This window comes from Choristoneura fumiferana, chromosome 9 (assembly GCF_025370935.1).
Source record: "Choristoneura fumiferana chromosome 9, NRCan_CFum_1, whole genome shotgun sequence".
Classification (NCBI taxonomy): Eukaryota; Metazoa; Arthropoda; class Insecta; order Lepidoptera; family Tortricidae; genus Choristoneura; species Choristoneura fumiferana.
The window spans coordinates 3,620,893-3,635,033 of record NC_133480.1 but is presented as its reverse complement, the minus strand read 5'-3'; the positions used below and the strand labels follow the sequence as shown (position 1 = coordinate 3,635,033).

General features: G+C 44.4%; 1 protein-coding gene across 1 annotated transcript in view; it reads left to right on the top strand.

Moving 5' to 3' along the window:
- The window catches only part of LOC141430986 (uncharacterized), a 28,618-nt gene extending 15,136 nt beyond the window's left edge, over positions 1-13,482 (top strand). The window contains 2 exon segments of the mRNA XM_074091897.1: positions 7,934-9,251; positions 9,253-13,482. Of these exon segments, the coding sequence (XP_073947998.1) occupies positions 7,934-9,251; positions 9,253-10,731 (2,797 nt within the window). The 3' untranslated portion in view covers positions 10,732-13,482.
- Positions 13,483-14,141: the final 659 nt, after the last annotated feature.

Below are 14,141 nucleotides of genomic sequence, written 5' to 3'. Positions count from 1 at the left end.
ATTTTGCGTACGAAATCTCATTTGATTGCAATCGCGAGCGTTAGAAACGTTAGGGCCTTATCACACTAGCGATTTGCGGGCGAGTTGAAAGCGAGCGTAAAGCGCCAAAAACGCCATATTGTAGACTCTCGTACAATAATAATAGGGCGTCTTCGGCGCTATACGCAGCTAACTCGCTGCGAGGGCACCCGATCGATCGTTGCGCACTCGCGGCCGTCGCGGCGATATCGTAGCAAGCTCGCTTCGAAATCGCTTTCAACTCGCCCAAAAATCGCTAGTGTGATAAGGCCTAGGCAACATGTCCTCTTATCTGAAGATTCAAAAGAGTCAGATTCTCAAGCGGATCCGAACGAATCCCTTATCCGCTCCTTTCAAATCTTATCGACTCCGAGGAGTAAACGCACTCCGACCAACTTATTAAATCGAGCGGCTCGTGATCGGCAGTAGGTACAGTCAAGTGCAAAAATATATATCTATTCGAACCAGTCAAAAATATGTTACCACCTACAGTCTGATCAATATAGGAATGGACAGAAGGAAAATAGGCTCTTTAGAATGCACGCTTCAGGAAGTCATTTTATAAATTGTATTTTTTTAGTATACGGTCTAAACTTAATTGTAAATGTAATTAAAATATCGAAGACGTCAATATTAGTTTTAATTATTCATTAACTAGCTGTTGCCCGCGACTCCGTTCACGTGGAATTCGTTTATTGCTATCCCGCGGGAACTATGCAATTTTCCGGGATAAAAACTATCCTATGTCCTTCCCTGGGACTTGTTCTATCTGTATACCGAATTTCACCTAAATCGGTTCAGCTGTTAAAACGCGAAGTAGTAGGTACAAAGAAACATAAAGACTTACAAACATTCGCAATGATAATTAATAAAAGTGAGATTAACTTTGCTTTTTTTCATATCATAATTGAAAAAAACCTTCCGTCGCTGAACATGATATTCGCAAAACATCATATTCGCAAAACACGATATTCGCAAAACATGATATTCGCAAAACATGATATTCGCAAAACATGATATTCGCAAAACATGATATTCGCAAAACATCATATTCGCAAAACATGATATTCGCAAAACATGATATTCGCAAAACATCATATTCGCAAAACATCATATTCGCAAAACATGATATTCATTAGTGCACTGCACCAAATTTGATAAAATTTGGAATGGAAAAAAGCTTGAACTTCATAGCAGAAACTACGAGTAGAATATTTTAAACAGGGAATGAGAGCGGGTAATACCACGAACCACAGTTATTAAATTATGTATAAATATAAATTGAATTAGTATTATGTAGCAAATTACGTATTATTATTGTGTTATTTCGTACTGACGAAGTAAACAACATTATGACTTCATCTTATTACTTCTTTTATTCATCATCATCATCATTATTACGATTTCACAAAAAAATTGAAATTACTGGCACTTGAGGTATCCCATCTTAGGCCTCTAGGTTGGCAACGCATCTGCAATAGGTACCCCTGGTGTTACAGATGTTTATGGACGGTGGTGATCTCTTACATGGTGGTGATCTCGCAGCTCGATAAGTATGAATTTTTACGATAATTTGTTTTCGCATGTGGTAACGCCAAAGGTCGATAGTTATTATCCTTCTAATGGATGCTCTGGGAACACGAAAGTTGATAATGTTTAGTAACTCTGGACTATCAACGGATCCTGATATTAGTAAGATTTTTGTAATATAAACAATATCATTTTATCTTTCTTCTCAAATCAAGGTATAAAAAATGGTACCTTATACACCTATCGTGGTAACTTAGATCGATAATTTTCGATTTAAACTATAGAAATTTTAAAAACTTTCTTCGAATAGTCAATATGATTAGGTAATATATGATGTGATAGCACGGGTTCCACACCACGGATACATACTCGAGGATAGAGCGCACAAACGAACAATATAACACCTTGATAGTTTTAAGTTTCTTAAAATTAGCAAAATTGTGTGTGGCAAAAGCTTCAGGCTGAGCTTGTGCGGTGAGGACTACTTCACCGCGCTGATTTTCAGCCTGAGGGCCTACTCCGAAGTTCGAAAATCGAAGTTCGTATCGTACCGTCTCTCGTATTAAATAGTATAGTGTCAGAGGGACCGAACGATACGAACTTCGATTTTCGAACTTCGGAGTAGGCCCACCTCTACCTACACAGGCAGCGTACAGCAGGGCTACTACGAAACTCGAAGTTCGTGTCGTGCGGTCCCTCTGACACTTATACTGTTTAATACGAGAGCGAGAGGGACTGCACGATACGAACTTCGAGTTTCGTAGTAGCCCAGCAGACATTACACCAGACGGGTAGGACTTGACTTAAATAGGTACATTGACAAGGTGAAGCTAACAAATACATAAAAAAAAACATTCCTATCGATAGGAATAAATATAAATATTATATAAATTCGAAATTTTGGAACATCGCTTAGCCTTCGGTAAAAATGATCCCTCGCTAGACTGCATTAACTAAGCCAAGGCAAGTAAACTCCATATAGGCGTCTCCGCTAACTCGCGCGGGTGCACGGCTTGGCGCCCGTGCGGCGTATTGTTTCAATAGAGCAGGCAGAGCCCCGCCTCACGCAGCCGCTGCTCTTTCAGATGACACAAAACAAGCACCCTACGCCAAGCCAGGCCGGTGCACCCGCGTGAGTTAGCGGAAGCCCTAATGCCTGCTTAATATCGATCGGGCCAATAGACCCATCAACCTCGACGATGCCAACGTCGAGGTTGAAAATGGCTAACGGTTGGCTGTTGTTCGGTGGTTAACCCTTAATAAGGTAGAGGCGATTTAGCGACCACTTGCATTGCAGTTGAAAACTGAACCTTATTAATATCGTAATACGTCACGATGTCTATTGTTATTATTGAAAATACGACTAGCTTTAAAAAGTCTTTGTCAGGTATGTATTCGATAGCTGCTTTTGATTCTATGGTAGTATGCTCCAATAAATGGGGCCTTATTAAGGGTTAAATGCCTGTGTTGATATAGGTACATAACATATTCGATTCATGCTTTCGCCTAGGGAACTAGCTTATCGGTGTCAACGCACGACCAACGATAAGACACGCGCTCTGCTAACGCCAGTACAATGATCGAACGAGTTGACTTATGACTGTCAGCCAAACGTGGCCAAACACAGCGAAGAACTAAATTTAGCTCAGGGTTAGCTGCTAACCCAAGGTTGAGTAGGTACCTTTTTTTTTTATTCGACTGGATGGCAAACTAGCAAGTGAATCTCCTGATGGTAAGAGATCACCACCGCCCATAGACGCCGTTGCCACCCTAGAGGCCTAAGATGGGATACCTCAAGTGCCAGTAATTTTACCGGCTGTCTTACTCTCCAACACAACAGTGCAAGCACTGCTGTTTCACGGCAGGATTAGCGAGCAAGATGGTGGTAGCAATCCGGGCGGACCTTGCGCAAGGTCCTACCTCCTCCATGCCTATTGTATAAATTACTGATGTGCCAAAGGAAACTTTCCAAAATTGCGAAATTTTTCATATAGGAAAATTTCAGAAACTTCTCACAATTTTGTGTGGCGATTGAAACTTTCCATTTCTATAAGGCGTTTCTATTTATAAACAAACAAATAATATATATACAATAAGTAACAAAGATAAATAAAAATAGCACTAAAACGAACTTACCTACTCTAATCCTAAAAATCTATATTTACAAATATCACCCAAGTCGCTGCTATTGGGCAGGGTGCCCATAAGGCTGGCTGCATTTCCTCATTGTATGGCAATGCCAATACGTTGACCGATGAAAGAGCCAGCCCTATGGTCACCAGTGGAACAGGAAAGCTTCTTTTTTTAAAATTGGAAGATTTTTTTGCTTCGGGACCCCACGGACCAAGCGTTTCAAAAGAAAAAGCCGCAAATATGAAATTGTTTGCCAGATTCTTATATTTACGGCATTTTGCTGTTTCGGCCGTTGCAGCCGCCACACCAGCCTTCAATGAATTTCCGTTTCTTAAATTTAAATTTCCTATACTTCTTGTGAAAAATTCCCGAAATTTCTGAGAACTTTCCCAACCTATTGGAAACTTTCGGCAACTTGCACATCTGTAGTATAAATGCATGGAACTGTCAACAACCCTAACTCAAGTTCAACTTTAACGATTTATTTTTTAACTCTGTCGTATCTACAAGCAGCCCTTAGAGAATCACATTCCTGAATAGAAAAAGATATTTGCTTTTGTGTCTGTCATAAAACCTATTATAAATGTATGGTTCACAAGGAATAACAACGGTATCATCGATATGTATCTGTAGGTATAGGTACAGTTGAGAAACCGTACCAGGGCAGAACCTTGTACTACCTTGAACAAAAATATACATACGTTTCAAGTGCAAAAAGTACATAGTATGCAGGACTTTGCATGAACATTAAGGTCGTGTATACATAGGTACATATTTTTTGCATTTTGGCTGTATTCATATCTTTAGTTAGTTAACAGTGCATCAAAGTGGATTCCACTCAGAAAATGACGATGTCAGAATTTCTTCAGTCATGGCGCCAAAATTGTAAGTTTTAGTTTGTACCTACCTACTGAAACGCGTTAAAAGTTAAACCTTGACCCGGAGAAGTACGATAAATACGTAGGTACCATCACCCAAATAAGTGGTCTATCAATTTTAAAATAAGCTCCTATCAAATGAATATGTCGCTAAAGTTACATACAAGTTAACAGTATAAATTGCAGTTATGGTCATAATTTTGAATTAGTGGTCCAAGTACACTACCATATTTATTCCGTACCGTCATAAATATTTGTAAGCGCTAGTTAAACAGTACCAATAGAGAGTATAACAGTCATAAATTGCTACGCTCATATATAGCGATGAGAGTTTACAGTGACCGTACTCGATAGCGACGGCGTAAATTACAATTCTCCATACAAATAATTTACGCCGTCGCTATCGAGTACGGTCACTGTAAACTCATGGTAGTCGCACTTACGCGATTGCAAATACGGTCGTATTCTGTTTTTTGAACCGACTTCAAAAAAGGAGGAGGTTCTCTGTTCCAATGTTTGTATTTTTTTTATGTACTTATGTTCACCGATTACTCAGTCAATTGTGGACCGATTTTCAAAATTCTTTTTTTATTCGAAAGGGTACTCTTCTGAGGTGGTCCCATTGTCACCAAGTCAAGATCTGATCATAGGATCCTAGGGAAAACTAGGGCAAACCTCAAATTTTATAGGTGCACCTATAGCGATTTTGGCATTTTAAGCATTTACATTCAGAAAGTATCATTTGGTAAGCTGGACCTGATGAAGAAGACCGTAGATGACCAATGGAACTCGTCAAAGCTAAGTAATGCTCGCTCGTCTATAAACGATCATGATTAATATACCTAGATTAGCGACTAAGAAGGAGCTTTAAGTTAATGATTCTTTCCAACTGATCTGATGCTGAAGCCGGCAGGTAGGCTGCTAGATGTACTTTGGCTACGAATCACTAAAAAGTGAGAAATAAAGAAAAATTTTAACAAAAAAGTAAAACCGGCTCCAATAAAAAAACGAAAAATGGAACCGACTACAATACCCTTGAAAGTATTTTTCTAGGTATTTACCTACTAGCTCGAAGTCGGTGACTCAGCACGACCCAGCAGGATGGATTGAAAGCCATAGTATGTAGGTGAGGTAGACAGACGACTATTGTTCCATTCCTGCTGGCTCGTGCTGAGGCACCGACTTCGAGCTAGTAGGTACCTAGAAAAATATTTTCAAGGGTTTTGTAGTCGGTTCCATTTTTTTTTTTTTTTTTTTTTGAGTCGGTTTGAACTTTTTTGTTAGGATTTTCTTTATTTTAAGTCAGGCTGTATTGCCTAGCGTTAGCGTTTCTGACGCTCGCGATCGCAATCAAATAAATGACAGTGAAGACGCGCAGCTCTTTAAATAAGGGTCTTGTAAATTTTGAGATCCATAGCTTGGAACACCTGGATGCCAAACGTCTTATTATAAAGACCCGCCCGAGACCTTCCTACACTTATACAGTACATACCTGGGCGACCGAGCTTTGCTCAGGCTATATCGATAATAAGCGTTTTCCCAGAGATAAGACAAAGTTGGATCGATTTGGCCTCCCCGAAAACCCCCACATGCCAAATTTCATCGAAATCGTTGCAGCCGTTTCTGAGATCCCCGAAATATATATGTACTGAGCGGCAAAAAATCTGGCCCTCAAATGTATGCAATAATAGGTAATTTTGTATGGAGGGTGGGCCAAATTTTGTGCTGCTGAGTATGTATATATATTAATATATATAAAAATTGCTCGTTTAAAGGTATTACATATTTTATAATGATAGTGGTCAATTACATTGCGCGCCCTGTAATAGGCCCTTTAAAACTAAGTTTGGCTTTGCCAGCCATGTTCGGGCACATAATAAACAGGCCTAAAGGTTCGCCTTTGTCGGACACGACATGGAAGACATCATCATCAAATGACAGTTTTGTATGCGAAATCTGTTTTAAATGTTCGAAAATCATTTGATTGCGATCGCGAGCGTCAGAAACGTTAGGCCCAGTACAGACGGACTGCATTCCAACTGCAACGAAAAATGTATGGGCAGTCGGCAGTTGCGGTTACGTTGAAGTTGGAATACAGTCCGTCTATACTGGCCCTTAAGCAATACGGCCTCAGCCTGCAGGGCTACTCGAAGTTCGTGTCGTGCGGTCCCTCTCGCTCTCGTATTAAATAGTATAAGTGTCAGAGGGACCGCACCACACGAACTTCGAGTTTCGTAGTAGCCCTGCTGGCCCTATACCACGAAGTGCAAAACTCGAACTTCGTATGTTGCCGTCCCGCTGACGCTTATGTCATTAATTCCGCGAGTGAAAGGAACGGTGTGATACGAACTTCGATTTGCGAGTTTCGTAGTAGCCCCTCTGATGTTTATGATGATGTTAAGTACCATGATGTCCATGATATATGATTCATACCACATGTCAAAAGAACGCTGCACATTGCTTCGGGATAGGGAACCTGTTAAATAATATAACATACCTATAGATTTTGTTTAACAGTGCCAACAGTACATGAATAAGACATTATGTAAGTACTATCTTCTGCCCGCGGCTTCGCTCGCGTGGAATTTGGTTATCACGCGCTGTACTCTCGGGAACTATGCATTTTTTCTGGTATAAAAAGTAGCCTATGTCACTCCCTGGCCTATAAACTATCTCTGTGCCAAAAATCACATCGATCCGGACCAAAGATCCGGACGCACACACACACACACTTTCGCATTTGTAATATTAGTACCTATGGATAAGTTATGGCCATCGCTCATGCACCAATAACAGGCATGCAACAGCTTGTTTAGGAAAATGCACTTTAAAGTAAAACTACCTCTATAAGACTATTGTAATCATATACATAAGTATATAATTTTGAGAGGCGTGCGATGGGTTTAATTGAACATATAGTCTTGAAATATGTCCAATTTGTAGTGATATTCCAGGTCTAGGTCGGTAAAAGATTTTTGGATACGATATAGTGGAAGGTATTTTCCAAGTCATTTACTTAGCATTCTTTTAAATTCATGTGCCTATTAGTAAGTAGCTATCAATAGTTTCTGGTTGATTCAACGTTATATAACACAGAATCGTTTTTCCTTAACAAAATATGAGAGAAACACGCCTACTTTAACCGTTTCGACGCCAACGACTCATATATAATATACGCACCGCAGGTTCCACGCCAACGATCTATCTAAAAGCAACCTTCGTTTAATTGTGTCATGGTTCAATTTTAGGCATTGCAATATATAAGCCTGGCGTATGGGTGATTTGTATTTGACCTGGCGGCGAAAAGGTTAAGATCTCAATGTTTATATCGCCAACCTGAATCATTAGTGAAACGAATGTATGACTTGTTGCAGTACGGACGAGGACGCGCGCCAAGCGATGATGCTCGACTGCGGCAAAATAAAGGAGATTCAGGTGAAGCTGCTACTCAGCTCGCGCTCCGAAATGCACAAGGTCATTGAAGCGGCCAGGCAGACCGTGCCAATACTCTCCCTCGCGCCGCCGGCGCCCGCTCCCGCCCCCGCTCCGCTCCCCGCGCCCGTAATCCCCCCCGCTATCACTCCCTTTTCCGCTGCGCTCGGCTCTTCCGGCCTCGCCGGCTTCGGCATCCCCGGTATAGGCAACCCTAACGAGATCCCCCAGCCCGCCGTCATCGAACCCCCCGCTCCCCTCGTCAGCCCCTCTGACACCAACGACGACAGAGAAGAAGACAACACCAGAAAACGTAGCAAAGAAAAGGACAGACGGCGCTCTCGAACGCGGTCTAGATCACGCGACCGCAAGGACAGGAAGAGGGATCGTCGCGACCGGTCGCGCTCGCGGGAGAGACGGCGCCGCGACCGCAGCCGCAGCCGTGACCGCCGCGACCGCAAACGGGACCGCAAGGATCGCAGCCGCTCCCGGGAACGCTCGGAGCGCAGCTCGCCGCGCCGGTCGCGCGACCGCCGGAACAACGACCGGAAATCGCCAGACCAGCGAGGCTTGAACGTAACGGACGACATCCCCGCGCCCCCGCCGGCCCCGGTCTTCGGCAACTCCGCCCCCGTCGTCAACTCTCAGCTCCAACATATCATGAACAACGCAATATCCGCGATGCAACAAAACTCCCCCGCGCCCACTGAACAACCGGTCAATCGATTCAACGATTCCGCCATGAGCGACGCCTACAACAAACTAAACGAACTCGGAAAGAAGCGGAATCCGAACGCATTCCAGGGGGAACAACAGAACGGGAACAGGTTCATGGGAGGCCGAGGGGGCGGCGCGCCGCGCGGCGGGGCGGGCTTCCGGCGCGACGGCCGCTCGCGCTTCGACGCGGAGTCCCAGCACGACTGCTGCGTCGCCATCCGGAACGCGCCCAACCACACCAGCTACGGCGACGTGCGACGCTTCTTCCCCTTCCTCATCGACAAGCACGGCATCAAAATGATCAACGACAGCACCGGCCGCCGGACCGGCAACATCTTCGTCCGGTTCTGCGACCCGCGCTCCAAGCAGCTCGCGCTCCAGCGGAAGAATAACGAGCTCAAAGGAGAACAGGTGATCGTGGAGGCGTTGGACGACGAGTCGTACGAGAGCGCCGTGGACTCGTTCATGCCGTTCCGGGACGAGCCCGCGGAGGAGGAGCCGCGCCCCGCGCCGCCGCCGCCCCGCCCCCGCCCCCGCCGTCTGCAGCGTCCTGCGCATCGCCGAGCTGCCGCTCTTTGTCAAAGAGCACGACATCATCAAGATGTTCAGCGACTTCTCCCTCCTCTCGATCATGCTCAACGACTGCCGGCTCACGAGGACCAAAACCGCGTACGTCCAGTTCGTGAAAACCGACGACGCGAGGCTGGTGCTCGAGAGACGGGAGCGGTACGCGTTCGGGAAACGGCAGCCCGTGATCACGCCCATCACGGACGAGGAGTACGATAAGCAGAAGGCGCTTCAAGGGGAGAAGTCGGAGGCCCCGCGGGAGTCCCTGCGGGAGACCCCGCCGCCCCAGGAGGCCGAACCCGCCGCGCCGCGCGACCCGCGCCAGCGCCGCGCCTTCGACGCGCCCGCGGCCCCCACACCCCCCCAGCAGACCGGCGTGCCGTTCTTCGCGGCGCCGTTCGCGCCGCCCCAGCAGCCGTTCGGCGGCAGCTTCCCGCCGCAGCAGTTCGGAGGCTACCCCGGCGGCGGGCTGGACCCGCGCGCCGCCGCCGCCGGCTGGGCCGCCCGGCCCGGCTTCGCCCCGCCCGCGGCGCCCGCCGACGCCGAGGAGGAGCTCGACTGTGTGCTGATGAAGGGCCTGCCGTGCGACGCCACCGACCGCACCATCGTCACGTTCCTCGCGGACACGGGCGCGGTGCCGGCGCGCATCCATCTGATGCTGGACGCGGCCGGCGTGCCGTCCGGCGACTGCTTCTGCGAGTTCCGGTCCGTGGGCGAGGCGCGCCGCGCGGCCGCCAAGCACGGCCACGGGCTGGAGGGCTGCCGCGTCACCGTGGACCTGGTGCCGCGCTCCGTGGTCGAGGACGCGCTGGACGGGCCCAAGCGCGACCCGCGCGACGCGCTGCTCGGCCCGCCCCCGATCGACCAGCAGCCCTTCTTCGACCCGCGCGCGCCCAAGCGCGGCGGCTTCCGAGGCCGCGGCGGCTTTGACCGCGGAGGCTTCGACCGCGGAGGCTTCGACCGAGGCTTCGACCGGGGCGGCTTCGACCAGGGCCGCGGCGGCTGGAACGACCGCGGCCGCGGCGGCTTCGACCGGGGCCGCGGCGGGTTCGACCGCGAGCGCGGGCGCGGCCGGGGCGGCTTCGACCGGGGCTTCGACCGCGGCTTCGACCGCGGGCGGGGTCGAGGGCGCGGGCGCGGCGGCTACGAGAACGGGCGCGACGCTCGTGACCCGCGCGAGGAGGACCCCGACGGTGCGCTGGAAGACTTCGGCGCGCCGGGCTGCGTGCTGGCGCTCGAGAACGTTCCTTTCCGCGCCAGCGTCGAAGACATCCTCAGCTTCTTCGGCGACTTCGAGCTGACGCAGGACGACGTGATCCGGCGCTACAACGAGCGCGGGCAGCCCACGGGCGACGCGCGCGTGGCCTTCCGCACGCCGTTCGACGCGCAGCGCGCTCTGTCCACACGGCACCTCTCCACCATCCAGGACCGCCGCGTCAGCCTCGCGCTGCTCTAGCGGCCCCGCCACCCCCGCAGCCCGCGCTCGGACTCCAGCGACGAACTCATATACACACTGGTGTAAATATAGTGTTAACGTGTGTGACTCCCGTGACTGAAATCGTGAATAAACGCATTGCGTTGCGTTGCGTAGTGATTGTACAGCTAGACGTCATTAGCTTATAATAAGATACTTGCAAGTTTTTTATGTATTAAAGTATGCGAGGTACTTTGAAATAAAATGACATTTCACAGTATAAATTCGCAGTTTTATTTCTCAAACCACACGAACACCGATAACAAGTTACATTTAGATCTAGGTTTATAGTTGAAAAGTATTCACAAGCTTTTTCCATCCACGATAACACGAACATGCGCAATTCTTATACAATAAAAAATATTAACATTCAATGTTTTGCATATCCGACCCAGCTTTTAAATAAAAGTAACATAAAAATATTAAAAATACTTAGTCTATGAACAGTATAAAAATATTCAATGAAACTGCCTCAGACACATGGTAACGTTGACCGAAATTATTATTCCTAGAAATTAAGGAGTTTCTTTCTAATGTTATAATTCAAACGGGTATTTGCATGAGCTTGAGATGCTGCATAGCACAGCAAAACTACCCCCCAAAATGTTAGAACAAAAGTTTTTAATTTGCATAATAATGAACTATCAATTATGGTTACATACAATACACTGACTTTTATTTTTACACTCTGACAGACTTGAATGCATCCAAGATACCGCGGTAAAGGCGACCCGTACTCTGGAATGTTTTTCATATACGAACTTCAGGAGCAGGGCCAAATGGAAAAGGCAAGGAAACAAACGAGTAGCCGCCCGCACGTCCAATAAACTCCAAACAGTTGAATCGAAAGTTGATTTGGCGCTTATATAGTTGGATGCTGAGGGGATGCTAATGTAATATAAGATTTACGGGTAGACAAGTATAAGCAGGGCTCCTGGACAGAAAAAAAGTCATTCAGTTAGATAGTCTATCTGTATATTTTTCAGTGGCACAGCGTGGAAAGAATACCACCACCACCACCAGATGCGAAAGAATATTTTGCCAACCGCTTTTTAGGTATTTCAACTTAAATGACTAATATAAAACTGTTCAAATATTTTCAAGATGAAGAGTTTAAGTAAATATAAATTTTATTACTGTGCAATTTCGCCGCCTCCTAGTAAAGGAGTACAAAATGGGGAATGGATGAAAATTTTAGAAACGCTTGAATTTGTGTCTTTGTCACATGTCAAAACGATCGAGTCAAAGACACATAAAATCTTTTTTAATGTTTTTTTTTCTGGACTATGGAACAACCCGTAACTGACCGGACTGTACTGTCGTAATTTGGCGGTAAATAAAACTCTTTAATTTTTTTTTATTAATTGATGCTACTTAAAAATCTGATATTTTTTTCTGTTAATTATAAAGGTTATTCCTATTGATATAAAAAGTTTCAACCGTTTCTAAATTTTTCACACATTCCCCATTGTAATTTTAATCTAACAAGTCCATTAATTCTGAAAAATAAATAAATCTTAAACTCTGACCTGGGTCCGGTCGTGGTAAACATGTATAAAATGCAATTTCATATCAATTAATCTAGGCAAACTTATGTGAGACATCCGAGTTTGTGATGGTGCCCAAACGATAATAAAACTATTTTGGTGTCAGTGGAACTTAATAAAACTTAACCTAATGATCAAATATTGCAAAAATAAAAATAATTCATGTAATAGTGCAAAAATAAACCAGACTTCAGACATTTCTCCTTCTAATAGTTTCTTTACATCTGATAAAATTAATGCAAAGACCAGGACATTTACAGATAAGAATAACAATTATATAGAAGCATCCAAACAACTAACAATATTTAACTGGTAATGTTAGTACAGACGCAGGCTAACCGAATCAAATTTTCTATTCACTCCACACCATTCACCACTCTTTAGAATATCGGAGATAGACAATGATGTTCAATCGGTGATTTCTAATTGAGTAGGATGACCATGTATTCAGTGGTTGTTGGTTTTTTAACAATTAATAATAACTAATTATTAAACAGTGAAATAATTGCCAGGTTAAGTATTCTTATTTTCAACTCCTGATGACCAATTAAAAATCATCGTGTATAATGTTCTCAGCTAAAGACTAGGCAATGACATTGAGCGATACACAAAATAAAGTCAATGGTACAGTCGCCAACAGATATTTCGGAGCGGTCAAGGTGGTCAAAAATATCGGCACATGTACTCTATTATAATAATAATTTAATTAATTTTCAGATAATTAAGAAGGGGCTACCCGAGGTTTTCGTCGGTTTTTGACAAGTTTTGAATTGTATTTCCTACTTTTGCACTACAGATGGAATTATAAGTCAAACGGCCACCGGTTCTTCAATCTTTATCTCCATTTTTGTCTACCGGATTTCGAAAGAAATGAATACATAATACAATTTTGTATGATTTTTTTAAATATTGTCTAAAAAAACACCTATTTCGTATCTCTATTGAAGTGAACGATCTGACATATACGAAATCTACATATTTGGGTTTTTCTTTGACGTCTCTAAAAACGTGTAGGGTTTTCATTTGAAACTAATTAACAAAAAAGTTATGGCCAGAAAACCAATTTTTTGGCCTAAAATTGTTCAAGTTGATGCCAAATATCTCGAAGACAATAAAGTTCATGAAGTAAATATGGGATAGTATATTGCTTAAAGCCGTTGATGTTAATATTAAGCTACAAAAAACATAAGGTCATTGGGGCATGGGATCCCTGAAGGTTGATTTATCGATATTTTTGACCACCTTGGCCGCTTCGAAATATCTGATGGCGACTGTACCAATCAAGAGAAGTCAGAGAGAGAACTAATGCTAGTTTAACCATCTCTCTATTCTTGTCTATATACTCTAAGATGGGATTTAACTAGCAACACCTAATCCCAATTTTTATAAAATCACCGCACAATGAGTAACAAATTGCTACATCGCAGCCGTTCGATGTTATCAAAATTATTCGAATTTACGCTATTGTTCCAAACGAGACAGCCGAATTTATGGTTCACCTTTTAAGAACTTAAGACAATTATAAATATGTATGATCACTCAATGGATCACAAGAATGATCTTAACAAGTTTCACTAAAACCTAGCGGTGTTGCCATTTGTCTTAAATTCAGATAAGCTAAAATAAAAACCATAATATCGATTCGAAAGTTACTTAGCTAGAGTGTGACGTAAGGAAGTGGATAAAACAATATTTGACTTTTTTCATTCACGATACGTCAAAAATTTGACAGATAGATACGATAAAATCGGCGCCACCATTTTTATTTTGCTTTTCACAGGTGCGACAAAGATCTTTGTCGCATGTACTATAGATATATCTGAAAGTAGGTATTTACTAAACTAG